Below are 18,022 nucleotides of genomic sequence, written 5' to 3' on the forward strand. Positions count from 1 at the left end.
TGATATCTCTTTCCCATCTTGGAGAACTTCTTGCTGAAGAGCCTGCAGCTTGTTGATGTGCTCCCGCATCGTCGACGACTTTGCAGGATTCATCACCCACATCTGTACTTCCAAGGAGATCCTCTTCATGGGCGATACCTTGTTATAGAGAGAAGCCAAATGCTACCATATACCTCTGGCCACCGTCATATGCTTGATATGATTGATTACCTGCAGTGTGCAGTTGAGGAAAATGAAAGAACGGACCCTGGCGTTGACACGATCCCACAACTGTGCTTGTGCCTCGCGTTCCTTCCGAATCGAACCCCTTCCTCTGACTCCGGCTGTGAAACCCCAACAACAATGAAATCAGCAAGGTCATAAGACTCCAAAACAGATTCCATCATTACCTTCCATATCCCATAGTTGTTCCCGTCCAACTGACAGTCCACTGGGAACGTGGGGAGTGTCCAGATCTTCACATGCCTCTCGGCCATCTCAAGTAATTCTGCCATTGCGGGAGTGTAACTGAAAAGGGTGGGTGGGTGGGAAAAAAGAAGAACTTAAACTTGCAAGTGGCTGTCCAGTAAATCAACCCGCCTTCCTCTTGCTTCTCCTCTTCCCAGACGGTCCAAAACAGTCCACCAATCAGCAACACAACAGCCCCCCTCTTGCTCACACAGTTCCCAAGATTTATCAAGAGCCTAGAGCTCTGATACCATGTCAAAATATGCAGTGGAGATGAAGACAAAACCTAAAAACTCAAGAGCAAGTGCATTGCAGAAAAACACAGCAATAGAGAAGGAGAGAGAGAGAGGCGTGTAACTTTGCTATATATACACAAGAAAATCCCGATAACTGAATACAATGAATAAGGGGCCAAGGGGCCATTTTATATGGCCCCTATGAACCAGTCGGCCAGCATAAAAGGCAGCTGACAATCCTCTGATGACACCCGACCTGTCATATCTCCAATCGACCAGCACTCAGAGTGAGTTGTGGAGAAGCAGAAGCAATCGGCCATCATAACTGGGTCATCCAAGAGCCACAGGAGGACAGCCTCCCACACCATAAAAATAGGGAAAAAATATGGAGAGTGGGGAAAAATGAGAAAACACCTAAATCGAGCGGGCACACCCACAACAAAGGCTCTGGTGTAAATATACAAACAGGAGATGACTGCTAACAAACACGTGCACACATGCCCATCCTTGGGTTTATTCGGGCATCCCCGACCCTTTGCACACATGCACAAATATGTTCACAAGCATAAATCAAATAAACAAATGAATGCACAAAAAGTTCCTTGGTTTTGGCACCAATTTCTTGGTTTTTACACCAATTCCTACTGTATTCCAACTACCCATGTCAATGTCTAACTATGGTAGACTAACAGTATTCATATCCATGTACTCAGTTCTGATTTCCTTAATTGATGAACAATGCCTCCATGAGATGGTTAGTCCCATGACTCATGTACAAGAGATTGTGTTGTTCAATCTCAAAGTTGCTTCTTTTGGATACAACTTGGACAACAACCCTCGAGTTCTAGAATACTCAATTCCTTATAGTGGAATATAATCTCCTTTGTTCCTCGTCCCTTGGATGTCAAAATACAAAGGTCCCTCGGCTTTTAATCAGTTGTCGTCAACTAAAAAGCTTCCTGATATGCTTGTAAAACCTGTAGATACTCCGCAAAGGAGTTCCCATCCACCCACTTCTTGAACTTGACAAGGTACTTTATAGTAACCTTGCCATGCAATCCTTTCTTTCCTTATAAAAGACAATCTTCTCTGGTTGAAGAACTTCCTCTAGCTCTTCAACTTCTGGTGGATCCTCGTTTACTAGTTCCAAAGGTTCGAGATCCTTATAAGCTCTTAGGAGACTCACATGAAAAGCATTGTGAATCCTCCAATGATCAGGTAATGCTAGTTTGAAAGCCACATCGTTGATCTTTGCCAATATTTGGAAAGGTCCATAATACCTATTGGACAACTTAGGATAAACCTTCTCTTTGCCCTTCTTCTTGCAAAGCCTTGCTTTCTCAAACTTCAACAATATTCAATCACCTTCCTTGTACTCCACTGCCCTTCAATGCTTATCCGCAACATTTTTCTGCTTAGCCCTTGACCTCTCTATGGCTGTCCGCACCTATGCAAAAACCGTATTCAAACCTTTGACATACTCATATGCTGCAAAGATCTCATATTTAGTCCTTAGAAGTGGTGGTAGTACAACTTTGCCACAAACAACCTCAAATGGTGCCTTTCCTGTGGAACTAAGCACTATATTGTTGTAGGCAAACTCTACTAGTGGAAGATACTTCTCCCACTCCATTTTCTATTCTGCCACATAGCACTTTAACAAATCCAATATGGCTGAATTTGCTATCTCAGTCTGGCCATCCATCTATGGATGATACAAGGAAGAAAAATCTAATTTCATCCCCATATTATCAAACAATGCCCTCCACAACAAACTGGTAGTTCTGGGATCTCGATCACCAACGATAGACTTCGGTATTCCATGATGTTTGAACACCTGTGCTGCCAGAAAAATCCTTGCTATGTGGTTTGCCTTGATGGTCTTCCTTATTGTAATGAAATGAGCTTGCTTACTAAACCTGTCCACAATGGTCCAAATACCATCATTCCCAAACTTTGACTTCGACAAGTCAAAAATGAAGTCCATCGCTATACTTTTCCATGGCCTCTCGGGCACGAGTAGAGACATAAGCAATCTTGGAGTCTTTTGACGATTATACTTAACCTTTTGACAAGTTAAACATTCGGATACATACTTGTCAATATCCTTTCTCATGCTAGGCCAATAGAAGTATTGTTCCAATGCCTGCGTAGTAGAAATACCTCTATGCCATAAGTACGGTGGTGCATGTGACTGTTTGAACACTTTTTGCCTCAAATCCTTGGTTACGTATAACCATGTATCCATCATCAAATATCCCTCTTTCAGGGAATAGTGATTAAGTGTCTGACCATCCTCTAGCTTTCGCATAATCCCACCAAAGTCTTCATCTTGCACAGTGTGATCTCTCATGGAATCCAACTCTCTATGATAGGCAATGGTCACTGAATGTACATGTGGTCTCTAGATAGAGCATCTGCAACCACCTCCTTCTTTCCACGTGTATGGATAATCTGGAAATGAAACATGGACAAAAAGTTTGCCCACCTCATATGCATCTCGGAAAGCTTAGTTTGGGTCAGAAAATATCTCAAACTTTGATGATCCGTCTTCACCATGAAATCAGCCCCAAGCAAATAATGCTTCCATGAAGTAAGAGCATGAATCAAAACTAGAAGTTCTCTCATAAACCTCCAAGGGTTTCTCGGCATGTTGCAACCTTCGGCTCTCAAAGGCAACCACATGCCCTTCTTATTGCAATACTGCCCCTATACAAACCCCACTTGCATCACATTCCACCACAAAAAGTTTCACTAGGTCTGGAATGTCCAATACCGGTCGAGTAGTAAGCTTCTACTTCAATAAGTTGAAGGCATGTCTTTGACACTCACCCCATCTGAATACTACTTTGACACTCACCCCATCTGAATACTACTTTCTTCTTGGTTAGATCATGCAATGGAGCGGCAATGGTGGCAAAGTTTCTAGTAAACCTCCTGTAATAGGAGCATAACCCCAAGACACTGTGCGCCTTATGCACGGATATCAATTCTGGCTGATTCTTGATGGCCTCAAGCTTTGCTGGATCCCTCTACACTCCTTCCTTAGACACTATATGTCTAGACTCTAAGGTAATGTATTTCTTCTAAGAAAAACTCACTCTTTTTTCCATTGATGAACAACTTGTGCTCCTACAACTCCTAAAATACCTTAAGCTAAATGCTTTCTGTGTTCCTCTTCAGTCTTGGGAAACACAATGACATCATCAAAGAAAGTATCTGCATACTTCCGATGTGGTCTAAAGATCCAATCCATCATGCGGTTGAAGGTAGCCGGAGCATTTGTGAGTCCAAAAGGCATCACCAAATACTCATACAATCCAAAAGTGGTATGGAATGCAGTCTTGTGAATATCTTGTGGCTAGATCCAAATCTGATGATAGCCACTCTCCGACTAAAGAATGCCACACCTTCCAACCAATCCAATATATCATGAACCCTCGGTATAGAAAACCAATTCTTGATTGTAATCTTGTTCAAGGCTCTGTTATCCACGGACATGGGGAATGAGCCATCCTTCTTCTGCACTAGAAGCACTCGAGAACAAAAAGGGTGAAGAACTAGGCCGTATTATCCCCTTTTATAGCAAGTCCTATACTTGTGTCATAATCTCTTCTTGTTGTACTGCACTCACACGGTAAGGAGGTCGATTCAGAGGTGAACTCCCTGGAATCAACTGTATCACATGATCCTCTGGTCGCTCAAGAGGCAACTCTCCTTGAATAACATCTATGAAGCAGTCCTTGTATCCCTCTAGAAACTGTAGTCTTGTCCCCCCGTGAACACCCAGTTAGTGACATGGTCTCCTCCACCCAGCCAAGTTAACAGCGCGAGTGGGGAGGGTCCACCCACTGGCAGCACAATCTGGCATTCAATGGCAGGGCTCACAAAGCGACGCCGATAGCGGCCTACATGCAAAAGCGATGCTCGAGGGCAACCGAGACAGCGCACACAGAGCGAAAGCAAAAGCAGGCTGTGAAGTGAAGACTACGATGAGCAGCAAGGATTGAACCAGCAACAGAAACCCTAAGACCTGGGGGCTACCACATGTAGAAGATAGGAGGATTAGGATTAGGCAAGTGAGTGTTCCGGAGGTTGAAACTCCATGCTGGAGAAGAGAAAAAGGGGGAGAGAGAGAGAGAGAGATGCGACAGTTCTGGAGAGAGAGAGATTGCACGAACTCAATGATTAATGATTTGATTGATCATTAAAATGCAGTTTTATAGGCTTTCCCCATACCAAACCATTTGACCCTTGCTTATCCACCTATAAGAGGTGGTTCACAACTTCACACACAACTATACACTTAGCCTTTTAAGGGGCTGTTCACACATGTTTACACACATACCCAACATGGAAAAACAAACAAACAGTGTGTTGGAATATATATCATCTCCAGAGGGTCTACATACACTTTCTCATGCTTGTGCTGGTCATTTTATGAGACCCTTCATTAGCATATTTTAGCAGATATTATTTGGGATTTTTCTACCATTTTTAGGCTTTTTATAGCATTTTTATGCTACATGATAGCTGTCAGCCTGCTACAGCTAGCCAACCAACTCATAGGAGGGATATATAAGGGTGCACACCCTTCCCCTCATTTTCCATCTTATTCTTGCATATCTGCTGGAGGTCATTGGCTGTTGCAACAGTCTCTTATGCTTGTAAGCAACTACGGGCTTCCCTCGTGCTCATTTTCAGCAATAATCGACTGTTCCCAGCCTTCTACAGTTCGTGCTTTGGGCCTACAACCTGTGTTTGCTCTTTCTTACATGGTACAGAGCCAAACGCTGATCTACAGGTAAGGAATTGCTGCATTTTTCTGATTGGAGTAGAGGCTTTATCAATTTGCTGCGTTTTCTGCATCTGTACTACTGGACTGCTGCGTTTTCGTTGTTGGAGGCTGAAGCTCTCTTCTAGGTGCTTAGGACGGGATTCCTAAGAGATTTGCTTTCTCTATTTCTCTTCTCCCACCCTCCCTCCCTCCCTCCCTTTCTTCTTTCTCTCCTCTTGCTATGCTCAGCTTGAGAGGAGGCTATTTGCTGATTTTTTACAGCCCTCTTCTTCAGAGAAGGTTTCTTGTCAGAGGACATCACTTCAGGAGATTTCTCTACTGCTCCTCCTCCTCCCGTTGATACTCCAGCTCCTTCATTGCCTGGATCCCCTACTCCCACTCCCCAGGTGGTTCTTCTTCCCAATCTTTCTTCTCTAAGTTTCTCTCATCCATGTCTTGCTCCCACCCCTATCCATATACCATCCTACAATCCTCCCCAAGTTAGTGATTCCATGAAGCAACCAACTATCATACTTGGTCTTTCTACACTTAATTATTGCTGGAAGGAGCAGGTGTGTGGATGCTTATCTCCACACCTCACTTGGTAGACCTTGCTTCTTTGAGAAGCATATCATCATCCATTGCATGACTCCATCTATACAGGCAGAGTTTGTCTCTACCCGAAGTAATGCTCATCGATAGAGGAGGTATGGGAGAGTTTCGACAGTGAAGATTGCCAAATTGGAGTCATATCTGGAGAAGCTTACAACCAATGAGTCAGATAACTTGATTGAGAAGATTGGAGAGTTCACCCGTATCAAGCTGCAGCTTGAGGAGTACGGGAGCATTGTTAGCTAATGTCTAGATGCAGCCACGCAATAGTGGGGAGAAGAGGAAGAGAGATGATAATCAACAAGATGATCAACACAAGATTAAGGGGATTGTGGGAGTACAAGATGTAGTGGAAAGCATGAATTCATTATACAAGTAGGTCCTTTTTATAGGAGAGACCTCATTATATATTCTACGCATATGCTAGATGTGATGCCACCACATATGCTAAATAAGATTCCACCACATATTCTAAGTATGATGCCACCACATATGCCAAATATGATAACACCACATATGCCTTTTAAGAGGCTACTCCTACACAAGAGACTTATAGATACTAGCGGTTGTTCACACACATTGAAACCGCTTTATTTAAGGCTTACATGCAGTGCTAGTTTACTCAACCACCTAACACTTATTTATTCCCACATTAATCACTATTAATATTTAACATTCCCCCCCATAGTGATAATGTGGCTAGAAAGCCCAGTCGTCTTGGACTAGGTTTACTTTATCTTCTGCTTGCTGCTTCTTGTCTCATCGGAGGTAGAAGAAGCCGAATTTGCAGTCTTCATCAGCTTTTAGCTTTGCGAGCCTCTTCCGACACTCTTTGATGTAGTGTCCTGGCTTGTGGCAATAGTGACACTTTCCTTTCTTCTTCTTGGTGTCACCCTATGACGAGTCCACTTTGCCTTTGTCCTTGGAGAAGTAGGCTTTGTCTCCTTTGCTTATATCACCCCTAGATCTATTCTTCCTTGTCTGCTCTCTTGAAGAAGTAATCCAACAACTCCTCCAAGAATATAGGATTTCCTCCTCCTCTCATAGAGAGATTCAGAGAAGTATGGAAACTCTAATAGGACTCAGATAAGGAGTTAAGAAGGGTGGTGACCAATTTCCTGTTATCAACTACCTCATCTATATTCAGCAACTGTACTTTAAGGTCTATTATCTTGGTAAGATGATCTGAAATGGAATCACCTTCATTCATGGTCAAGTCATCAACCTCCCGCATCAAGTACATGACTCGTGCTTCATTACGGGACTGGAACATGGTCTCAAGGACCACCCAGGCAGCCCTTGCAGAGCTGCTGAGGTACAATCGAGCACTTGACTAAAAGAGCAATCATGGTCATTGCTTGAGCATCACCGGCATCCCACCGTCTTTGCTCTTCAATGGGTCCAAGAGGTGGTGCTGTAATGCTTGACACAACTTGTGCCACAATCTGTGTAACCCTTGATGTCGAGGCACCAGGAGTTGGTGCAACAAGATGAGTCTCTTGCCCCATGACAATCTCCCATAGCCCCTTGGCAATTAAGAGATTCTTGAGCATGAAACTCCATAACGAGTAGTTGGGATCATCAAGTCGATCTTCGGTTGTCATGAAGGCACTGAATCCAAAAATCTCAGTGGAAGCACCTCTTTGCGTCATCCTCACAGTAGTACGAGATTTCCCAAAGTTGGAGAGAGAACTAGAAACAGAAAAGCCCCCCCTTGATGTGAGGTCTTGGGAAAATACGAGAAAAGGAGAGTTTCGGGAGTGTGCACACAAGGCACGGAGATATGACGAGATTGAAGGTGCGATCACTAAAGCATACCAAAAACAGGGTGTATACTTGAGTGAGTAAACACAAGACTCCGGGAGTAGTGCACAAGAACAAGAGTGCCTATGGATGCTTCCACTTAGAAAACCTTCCCTTATGAACAAGAACCCCCAAATATGCAGCACAGAGGCCTTGAATTTAACAAAAAAACGTATGGAAAAGAAAGCCTCAAATCTGTGTACCTCTGTGAACAAAATGCTTGTGTGAGCTGATTTGTATCTCCCCTTTTCTCCTCCCTTTGGCTCCCAAGCAAAGCAGCCAAGCAGGTCTTACAACTGGCTGAGCGGCGCACCAAGGCGGAGCCGAGCAGGGTGGCGGCGCACGCAGGGTGGTGGCATCCGACACAAGCGGCAAAACTAGGCGCAGGTGGCGGCAGGAGCCAGACGGAGGAGGCGTGGTGGTAGGCGCCAAGCACAGGGGCGGAGGCAGCTCGTTGGGCAGAAGCGCAGATGAGGCGGGCAGCTCGGGGCTAACCACCGGCGGCCACGGTTGGCCGCACACTAGTGCCGTCCAAATACCTGGCGGCGGGCAGCTCTGAGAAAGCAGCTGAGACGGCGGCGGCGTGTGGTTCTGGCTGCAGCAAAACCAGCTCTGATACCACACTGCTAACTAATGTCCAGATGCAGCCACGCAATAGTGGGGAGAAGAGGAAGAGAGATGATAATCAACAAGATGATCAACACAAGATTTAACGGGATTGTGGGAGTACAAGATGTAGTGGAAAGCATGAATTCATTATACAAGTAGGTCCTTTTTATAGGAGAGACCTCATTACATATTCTAAGCATATGCTAGATGTGATGCCACCACATATGCTAAATAAGATTCCACCACATATTCTAAATATGATGCCAACACATATGCCAAATATGATGTCACCACATATGCCTTTTAAGAGGCTACTCCTACACGAGACTTACACATACTAGCGGTTGTTCACACACATTGGAACCGCTTTATTTAAGGCTTACATTAGGTGCTAGTTTTCGCATCTTTTGATCTGGGACACGAACATAAGCAACACAACCGAAAACACGTAGATGAGAAACAGAAGGCTTGTGTCTTGTAAAAGCCTCCTCTAGAGTCATCCCCTCAACCGCTTTTGTGAGAGAGCGGTTAATGAGATAAACTGAGATCGCCACAGCTTCACCCCAGAAAGCAGGAGGGGGGCCTGCATGATGCAACAAAGAACGAGCCATCTCTTTTACGGTCCGGTTCTTCCGTTCCACAACTCCATTCTATTGAGGAGTGTAAGGAACTATGGTCTGTTGGTGAATGCCCTTTGACGCAAGGAAGTTATCAAACATTACAAACTTGCCACCATTATCAGTCTGGAGAAATGAAACTGTATCCCTAGACTGATTTTCACCATCACGATCCAAGTCCTGAAATTGGCAAAAGCATCTGACTTGGAGCCAGAAAACATACCCAGGCTTTGCGAGTGAAATCATCCACAAGAAGATAATATCGAGCCCCTCTAAGAGACTCAACCTCCATGGGTCCAAGTAGATTTGCATGTATAAGCTCTAGTCTTCTGGTTGCACAATGAGTGGCCTCCTTTGGAAATGCATCTCGATGATGCTTGCCTATCATGGAGGATGAGCAAATGTGTGAAAGAGACCTGAGCTGAGTTAGTCCACTGACAACTTGCTGAGAATGAAACTTCTGTAAGGTAGCAATGGGTACATGACTGAAGCAAGAGTGCCACAAAGAAGTATTTGCCTTAGAAACCAAAGCCATCAAGGGGGTCAAAAGCAAATTAATATGTGAGTCAGTGCGAGGGGTCTGGGAAGAAAAGTTGGTGATCTTGTAGAGACCCCCATCATGGACTCCATTGGCAACAACCGAGAGAGTCTTCCTGTCAACACTTCAATGACATCATGGACTCCATTGGCAACAACCGAAAGAGTCTTCCTGTCAATCACTTCAATGACCTCATCATCAAAGTACACACCAAGTCCCTTTTGAGAAGCTTTGTACACTAAAAACAGATTTTTGAAAATTTGTGGTACATATAAAACATCATGTAAGGTGGCAAAAGAACCCAAAGAAACATTACCAACACCGGTGACAAGAAGCGAGGAGTTGCCGCCAATACGAACTGAAGAAGAGAGAGTCTTGTAGTCCTCTAGGATATGGGCTTGATTGGTCATGTGGGCAGAAGCACCACTATCACCAATCTATTCCACCGCTTCAGGTCCTCTTCTGGGGAAGTCATTGTTGTGTCACGAGGAGTGAATCTTGTGAAGAAGTAGATGAATCTGTGACTGCCATGTATGCAACTTTGGCAGATCCCTCCTCTGAAACTTTGTCCTTGCCCTTGTCTTTGGTGTTGTCCTTGTCAAATGCTTTGGAAGCATCCTGCGCTTTATACTTGGCTTTGGCTGCTCGAGAGTCATCACGACGAGCAAAGGAGCGAGCCTCAGTATGACCTGTCTTGCCACAGTAATCACATTCATTGCTTTTGTCCTTGGACTCCTTTAAATCCTTTTTACCCTTGCCTTTGCCTTTGCCTTTGTTTTTGTTGTTGTTGTTGTTGGAGGTCCCTTTCTACCTTTGCCTTTGCCCTTGTCAAAGGGAACAAAAGCAGACTCCGACTTGCCTTCTCCGTGAAGCATGCACTTGTCGTGGAGATAACTCACAACTTCCTCAAAAGGGGGGGAGAGGATCACGGAAATAAATATTATCCTTAAAAGAATCAATGGAAGCAGATAATTTACCAAGAAGTTTATGGATGGGATTGTTGATGGTGCTTATTAAATATTAATAGTGATTAATGTGGGAATAAACAAGTGCTAGATGGTCGAGTTTCCAGATGCCGAAGAGGACATGAGTGTCTCTTCCTCGAGCTCTTGTTGTCGAAGAGGTTGGCTTTGAAAGAAAGTGAAGCAAATAGAAAACACAGGTGTAGGCCCACGTACAAGACCTGTAAATGCTGGCAATTGATGTTTATTGCTGAAAACTAAGCACGAGGGAAGCCCGTAGGTGTTGTACAATGATAAGAAGCAGAAGCAGAAGCAGCTGCTAATGACCTCAAGTGGATGCAAGAGAATGAGATAAAATGGGGGAAAGGGGGGTCAGCCCTTATATACTCCCTCAAAGTGCTGATCATCCCGCTACACAACAGACCAATGGCATAAAATGCTTTAAAAAATGCCTTAAATGGTAGAAAAATGTTGAATAATATCTACTAAAATATGCCAATGCAGGGTCTCATAAAATGACTAGTACAAGCATGAAAAGGTGATGTAGACCCTCTGGAGATGATATAATCCAACACCTCCTCTTCAGCGCCAGAGGGTCAATCCAATACCAGCACGCTAAAGAAAGAACTCCAAAAGTAGTCGAAGTTCGGTCCAGGGGATCCTTTGGTTGATCAATGTCCTATAAAGCATATAAGACTAAAAAGGATCGACGAACACAAGACGAAGTAGAACACCACCTCCTCTCGAATCGAAAGGAAGAGGTATAAGTTGCAATAATGGACGCATCCAAAGCAGGTGATGTAGAAGCAACACTAAGATCAATCCAGAAGAAGTTCTCAAGAAAGGAAACCACTGATAGCTCCTCTATATCTGCAACAAGTATCGATACCATAGTGGACTCCTCTGAAGAAGAAGAAGAAGAAGAAGAAGAAGAAGAAACAACTGTAGGTATTAGTGAAATAGGAGTCAGTGACACCAAAATGCCTGGAGAAGGGCTAGGAACAACCACCAATAGAGCAGTCACCGGAGAAACCACAGAGGTAGCAACTCCAAAATCCACCAAAGGTACGCTAGATGAAAATACTGCCTAGGATGAAGTCTGAACCAAAATAGACTCTTGGAAGTAACCACCAATGAGAATTCCATAAAACCCTATGAAGATGCCTCCTCTTGAACATAAGAAGCGGAATCCTCCTCTAAAAGCATATCTTGTAGCATAGGAGGGGAACCCAGAGAAATATCATCAACACCATGGAGAGGGTAGGCATGATCATCTGCAATGTTAACAGAGGAAGAAATGAGTGGATGATCCTCAACCTCATCCGATGTGACCCTCACCTCTATTGAAGAAGTCATAGTTGTGATCACTAGGATTGTGTCTTGTGGAGAGGAGAAAGAGAATCTGAAACTGACAAGGGGGCCACTTTGGCCCTAGTCTCCTGATGTACAGAGGCAATGCCTGAGTCTGAATACCGCCTTTGAAGTTCAAGCCACAACTGAGAGGTATCATAAGAAGCAGATATAAATTCCACATGTATGGAAGGTGACAAAGACTGGATGATAACCATCCTCGCAGAAGCATCATAAACTCCCCGATAAACAGGATCCAATAACTGAGGAGAAGCAACAACAGCCCTAAGACAAGAAGCCTCCAAAGTTAACTGAGTCCAGTATGACCAAATCTGATAGTTGGTAGAAGTAAGGGGAGGGTTTCCAGAGCCATCACCACCAAGATTCCAAACCTCCTCAAGAAAGACTAGAAGAGAGGGTGGGTGGGAGATCCAAGCACTAGAGAAGAAACTGTAGAAGGAGCAACTGGGGAAAAATCTCTTAAAGCCATGTCCTCTGACAAGAAACCTTCTCTTAAGAAAGGGGCTGAATTAAAAACAAAATCAGCAAATCCTCCTCTCTGGCTGTGCACGGCAAGAAGAAAGGGAGGGAGAGTGGGAAACTAAAAGGAGAGGAACAAGGAAGATCTCTCCAAGCTGTAGATCCCTGTCCTCAGCACCTAGAAGAGGGCTTCAACAATCGAATTAGTAAAAAAATCAGCAATCTATGAGAGACTTGAGAGAGCTTAGACGGGCTGCCGGCCCTCCCTTATAGCCCCGCCCCCCGTCTAGACAGTCAAACAAACGAAAACGGGTAAAAGCAGGCAAGTCCCAAACGGTCAGAAACGGGCGGCAGAATGCAGAATCGGCGGGAAAAAAATGACTGCGACCCGTGCACCTCAATCACATGTCCATACGCCTCGTGCGGATAGAGGGGCGCCTCGTAACAACCCTACCAAGGGCCCCACATACGATGAAATCTAGGCATTGTCCACATCTACGCATAGAAAACAATATACACAAATTAAAATAAACCATGCACACATTGTCTGCATCTTAATACATGTTTTGGAAGAAACCACATGTACTTGAGATCCCTATGTCATTTGGCTCTCCAACATCCATCAAATGCCCATAGCCACTTTCACATGCTCCAAGATGCAACTAGCACTCACTAAGGTGGCCATGTTCACATGCTCCTTCATGGCCAGGGTCTCCAAGATGCAACTAGCACTCTCTAGGGAAGCACGGCCAAGACATGCGATGGCTGCATGCGGTGTGATGTGTCGTACACCCATGTCCATGCATGTTAAAAAATTAGTGATATAATCCGGAAAAATTAGGAGGCGGTTACAGTTTGCAGTCAGGAAATGCAACTGTTTCTACGCTTGACAAGTATCATTACTACATACATGTTCCCAAAAGATCTCACATAATCTTTTGGCTTGTGAGGGATAAACTGAATTAGATCCTCTCACCAAACAAGTTCCTCATTCACGAGCACTATCTGCAGCTCCCAAAACTTTAACATCAAGCTCAGCCTAAAAGAATCTATTTCAATTAGTTGCCCTCCTTACAATAACTGGTGCAAGACCAATCTACCCTCCATGCTCCTAATTAGGAACTGTTTCAAACACATGTTGTGACCCATCTCCACCAGATTGACTGGCTGGGCAGCCGTTTGGGTGGCCAGGCCGGCCAGCGGTCAATGCTTAAGCCGGACACGTCTCAAAAAGCAGGCTGGGTACCTGTTGGGCAGGTCAGGTAGGCCAGGTCATGCAGCAGGCCAACCACCTACATGGGGGCTTATAAATAGGCATCCACACCCCCCCCCCTCATTATCATCAAAGTATTCCACACCTTCACCTCTTCAACGAGCAACCCACACATGATTGGAAGAGCAAGAAAAAGGATCTGCAGCCAGCGTTTGCATCCGGACAGTAGGGTCTACTGCAACTTGGGGGCTGAGATCAGCAGAGATTGATCAACCTTTAGTACTTCAGGACATTTGGTTGTGCATCCATTAGTTGCATCAATACAAGTTTAGAGTAGGATTACTTGTGACTGATTGTGTGTTTGCAAGACTTCTCCTATGCATCTATAATTCAAAGCACTAATAGATGCGGTTTCTCTGTGAGATCAGCGCATTAAAACAATGGCAACTGCATGGCCAATATTATGTTGAAGTTCATGTAGTACAATAGAAAAAAGTCTTCTACCTTCAATTTCTGAATGGATGGCTCTGATTGTGTCTCCTTATAACATTTGAAAGATTCATCTCCTTTAGTCATTCTTTTCTTGAATATTGGTAAGATTACTTGCTTCTACAAAGAATCCTCTCAGCCTTGCAAGTTACCACATTACATAAACAAAGTTGTGCGGAATTGTTCAGGAGACAATTCCATACTTTGGTGCTCTGAGGTGCACAAGAGACGGCTGGCCACACATGAATAGCATAAAGGCTCATTGTGCTGCCTACGCTTGCACCCCGCTCTATATAATGTGGTACAATAATGTCAAAACCAGGCGCATTGACTCAGCGACCATGCCATGTACATGGTTCCCATTCCCATGACATGGAAGGAGTAATCGGTACAAGCTATGGTGGTAATTGACAATTCTGCACTTTGGTGGAGACCGGCCACAGATGAGGGCCACTAAGGTTTCAAAAACGCCACTGCAGCATGCATGGATTGGATCATCAAACAAATGGTAAGAGACATTCCACTCTATCCTATGACTCGAGGGTTTAGACTGTGGCTTTCCACCAAACACATGGAGAGAGGCTTATAAAAGGATGGGTAAAACCCACTCAGCTAGCTTCATTGTGGTTCAACAACCAAGGGCATCATAGCGAGCTTAATTAACTGGCTCAAAAGGTGCTTAGGATACTCTAAATTAAGCACTAAGCACTCTAAAGTAAGATAGGTTAAGCACGATATGTAGTAAAGGGTGGAATTGTTGGCCACCAGGCCTCGGCCACGAGTTCTGATCGCCTTTGGGCGGGCATGTAAAACCGCCTCCGGGAAGGCACAACGAATATAGTGACTACAGATGGCTCTACTCGAGGGGAAACGAAAAAAGGGTAGTTTTGTAGCGATTGAAGGAAGCAAAATGAGGTGGGTACCTGGCAAACTTGATGGTGAGCCGGCGAGAATCGAAGGGTCGGCGACCATCGATGCGCTGGTCCTCCCTCAGCGTGGCAAGAAGGAACTCTTTGAGTGAGGCAGCCATCGCCATACTGCTACACGAGGTCTCTCTCTCGAAGTTGTAATAACATCTCAGGAGCTTTGAAAGGTTTAAACGTTTGTTTTTTTTTAACTAAAAAAATGGAAGTTATTATTGATGATTGAGTGAGTCTCTTGCCCCGGTTTCTCTGCAAACATGCATTTTTACTCTCTCTCTCTCTCTCTCTCTCTCTCTCTCTCTCTCTCACACGCGCACACACACACACGAATGCCACGGTCAAGGAGAATCATCAAAATCTCAGATACTCCATGTGAGAGTAGTCAACTACAGTGCAATCTTGTAATCAGTAGACTGCAGTTCCATCGATTTCAACGTCCATTCTTGTCATTAATTGACTGTTGACAATTTCCATCGACGAGCGAGCAAAGGATTCCAACGTTTTCCACCGCTTCATTACATGCTACATGCGACACGTGGCAGATAAAATCTGCAATCGTTGGTGATTTTCCAATCGCTTGACTGTACAATCACAGGTTTTTCCAATCGCTCGACGGAGCAATCACGAATAGTTTAATCGTCTAGCTTTTGCAATTGCTAGCTTGAACAATCGTCGACTTCTTCATTCGTTTGCATTAATCGTTTGTTGTGCAGTCCAATCGTTTATAAGTTTTTTCCAATCGTTCGATTGTATTGGTTCACTATCGTTGACAATCGCTCTGATTTTCCATTCGCAGCTTCTTCAATCGACGAGTCCAATATTTCGATCTTACAGTTCAATAGACGAATCCCCTTGTCCGATCGTTTGATCCAATCGTTCGATCGGTGGTCTTCTAATCGTCCAATCAGTGTTTTCCAATTGTGTGTTATCATCCGATCAGTGGTCTTCCAATTTGATCAATGATCTTTCAATCATCCAATCGGTGATTTTCAATAAACCGATCATACCCCTCTAATCGTTCACATCTCTAATCATTCGATCTTACAATTCAATCGACGATTCACCTTGTCTATAGTAGTTCAATCCAATCATCTGATTTCTTATTCTCCAATCATCCGATCGGAGACTCCAATCGGTGATCTGACTAAGATTTTTTAGTAGCTTTTCAGAGAGTTCTAGTGACTTTAATTCAAGCTTTATTACAACATCTTTCCTTTTCTTTAATTCTCCAGCAGCAGTCAGGTATGGATAACAACTTTGCAAATGATTTGTTTGTATTCTTTCCAAAGAGAATAAATTAGATAGGTTAAATTACTACCTGTGGAGTTTTATGATGGTGAGAAGTTGTAATGTCAGCGGGGTGACGACCCATGCCCTCACGCAATTGCTCCTACTACTCCTTAGAGGGGTTAGAGCCACCAACAACACATTCCTCAAATTACTATTGCCCAAAGAAGATGGGATTCACATGATGCTCAAGCTTTGGCATTGATTGCCTTGTCAATTAAAACGTCTATCGTTTCACATATTCGCCCTTGTAAAACATACATACTTGCTTAAAACACTCTATAAGTAATATATCATGCTAAAAATGATTGAAGGATTGCCTATCTCACAAGGCAACTTGATAATCAAAATATTCAAAAAAAGGGGTCCATGAATGAACAATTAACAAATGGGATCCATAAATGAATAATTAACAAAAATACAAGACTTGAGAGAACAACTTCTTAATATTTATGAAGTCATTCCTGAAAAGGATATGATTAATATCATCCTTAATTCTTTGCCTGCATCTTATATGGGTTTCAATGCTTCCTTCTGTCTTTCATTGAGAGGCAATTGAGCCCCTCTTGCCTATTAGAAGCTTGAAAGCTTAGAGGAATAGTCCAAAAAGAACGTTTCTGAGAGTTATAGCAGTGATCAAGCTTTAGCAACCAAGAATAAGGGCAATAAATTTCAGTGAAAGACCAATTCTAACAAAATTTTTGAGGCTAAGGGTGATTCCAAATAACCAAAGAAGGTGACTTATCGGTATTACAAAAAACCCGACCATGCAGTTAAAATTTGCTATAAACTTCAATACAAAGAAGAGAAGAAGAAGTAATCTAATAAGGTTCCATCAGTTCTACCTATGATGATAAGAGTTCTAAGAAAGAGAACTCAGCTAATGTTATTGTCCATTAAGACTTCTCAGTTATGGCTATTTGCGTTTTATAATCCTAAATAGGATACATGTCTCAATGCAACAACTGTCGTCACTGTGACAATTGGTTTCTTAACAGTGGTGCTTTTAAGCACATAACTTCTCAATGAAGTTTGGTCAAAAATTTAGAAAATGCGCAAAATGGTCACAATGTTACATGTGCCAATAATGCCTCTTACCATGTTAAAGGTATTGGTGAGATTGTTCTCATTATTATTAGTGGTGAGGATCTTTGTCTTGAAAATGTACTTTTTGTTCCAAGTATTCACAAAATTTTGCTTATGTGCCCACTCTAGCAAGGGATGGTCTTCATGTTAAATTTACAGAAGATGACAAATGCATTGTCCATGATAGAGAACACAATAAATAGATTGTGCTTATTGTTCGTTGTGACCATAGGTGGTTTGTACAAATTGGACATGTATGACAAGTGTGATGTTGCTTGTCTGGTAGTCACTTCTAGTGCAATGAAAGCTGCCCAGTTGTGGCATGCTAGATTTGACCACACTTTTAATGGTGGTTTGATGCTTTTAAAGCAACATGGGATATTAGAGGATCTTCCTCATCTCGATCCCACCACCAAGATATGTTTGTGAATCTTGCTTGTCGCCAACCTTTCCCAAAGAATGTAGCTAATAGAGCTAATCACAAATTGCAGACACAGTGATATGTATGGTCCAATGAGGACTACTTCTTTATATTTTGTTACATTCATTGATGATTACAACAAATTTAGATGATATTACCCTATGAAAGCAAA

General features: G+C 43.4%; 1 protein-coding gene across 2 annotated transcripts in view; it reads right to left on the bottom strand.

Annotated features, from left to right (window-relative positions):
* Positions 1-15,241, bottom strand: part of LOC147618882 (exosome complex component RRP45A-like) — a 69,838-nt gene extending 54,597 nt beyond the window's left edge. The window contains exon 1 of one of the 2 annotated variants that reach the window (XM_086773982.1): positions 15,057-15,241. In XM_086773982.1, coding sequence (XP_086630108.1) covers positions 15,057-15,169 — 113 coding nt within the window. In that variant the 5' untranslated portion in view covers positions 15,170-15,241. The remainder of the gene's footprint in view (positions 1-15,056) is intronic. The other variant, XM_086773981.1, reaches the window with a different exon arrangement.
* Positions 15,242-18,022: the final 2,781 nt, after the last annotated feature.

This window comes from Cibotium barometz, chromosome 34 (genome assembly GCF_041138505.1).
Source record: "Cibotium barometz isolate CiBa-2024 chromosome 34, ASM4113850v1, whole genome shotgun sequence".
Lineage (NCBI taxonomy): Eukaryota > Viridiplantae > Streptophyta > Polypodiopsida > Cyatheales > Cibotiaceae > Cibotium > Cibotium barometz.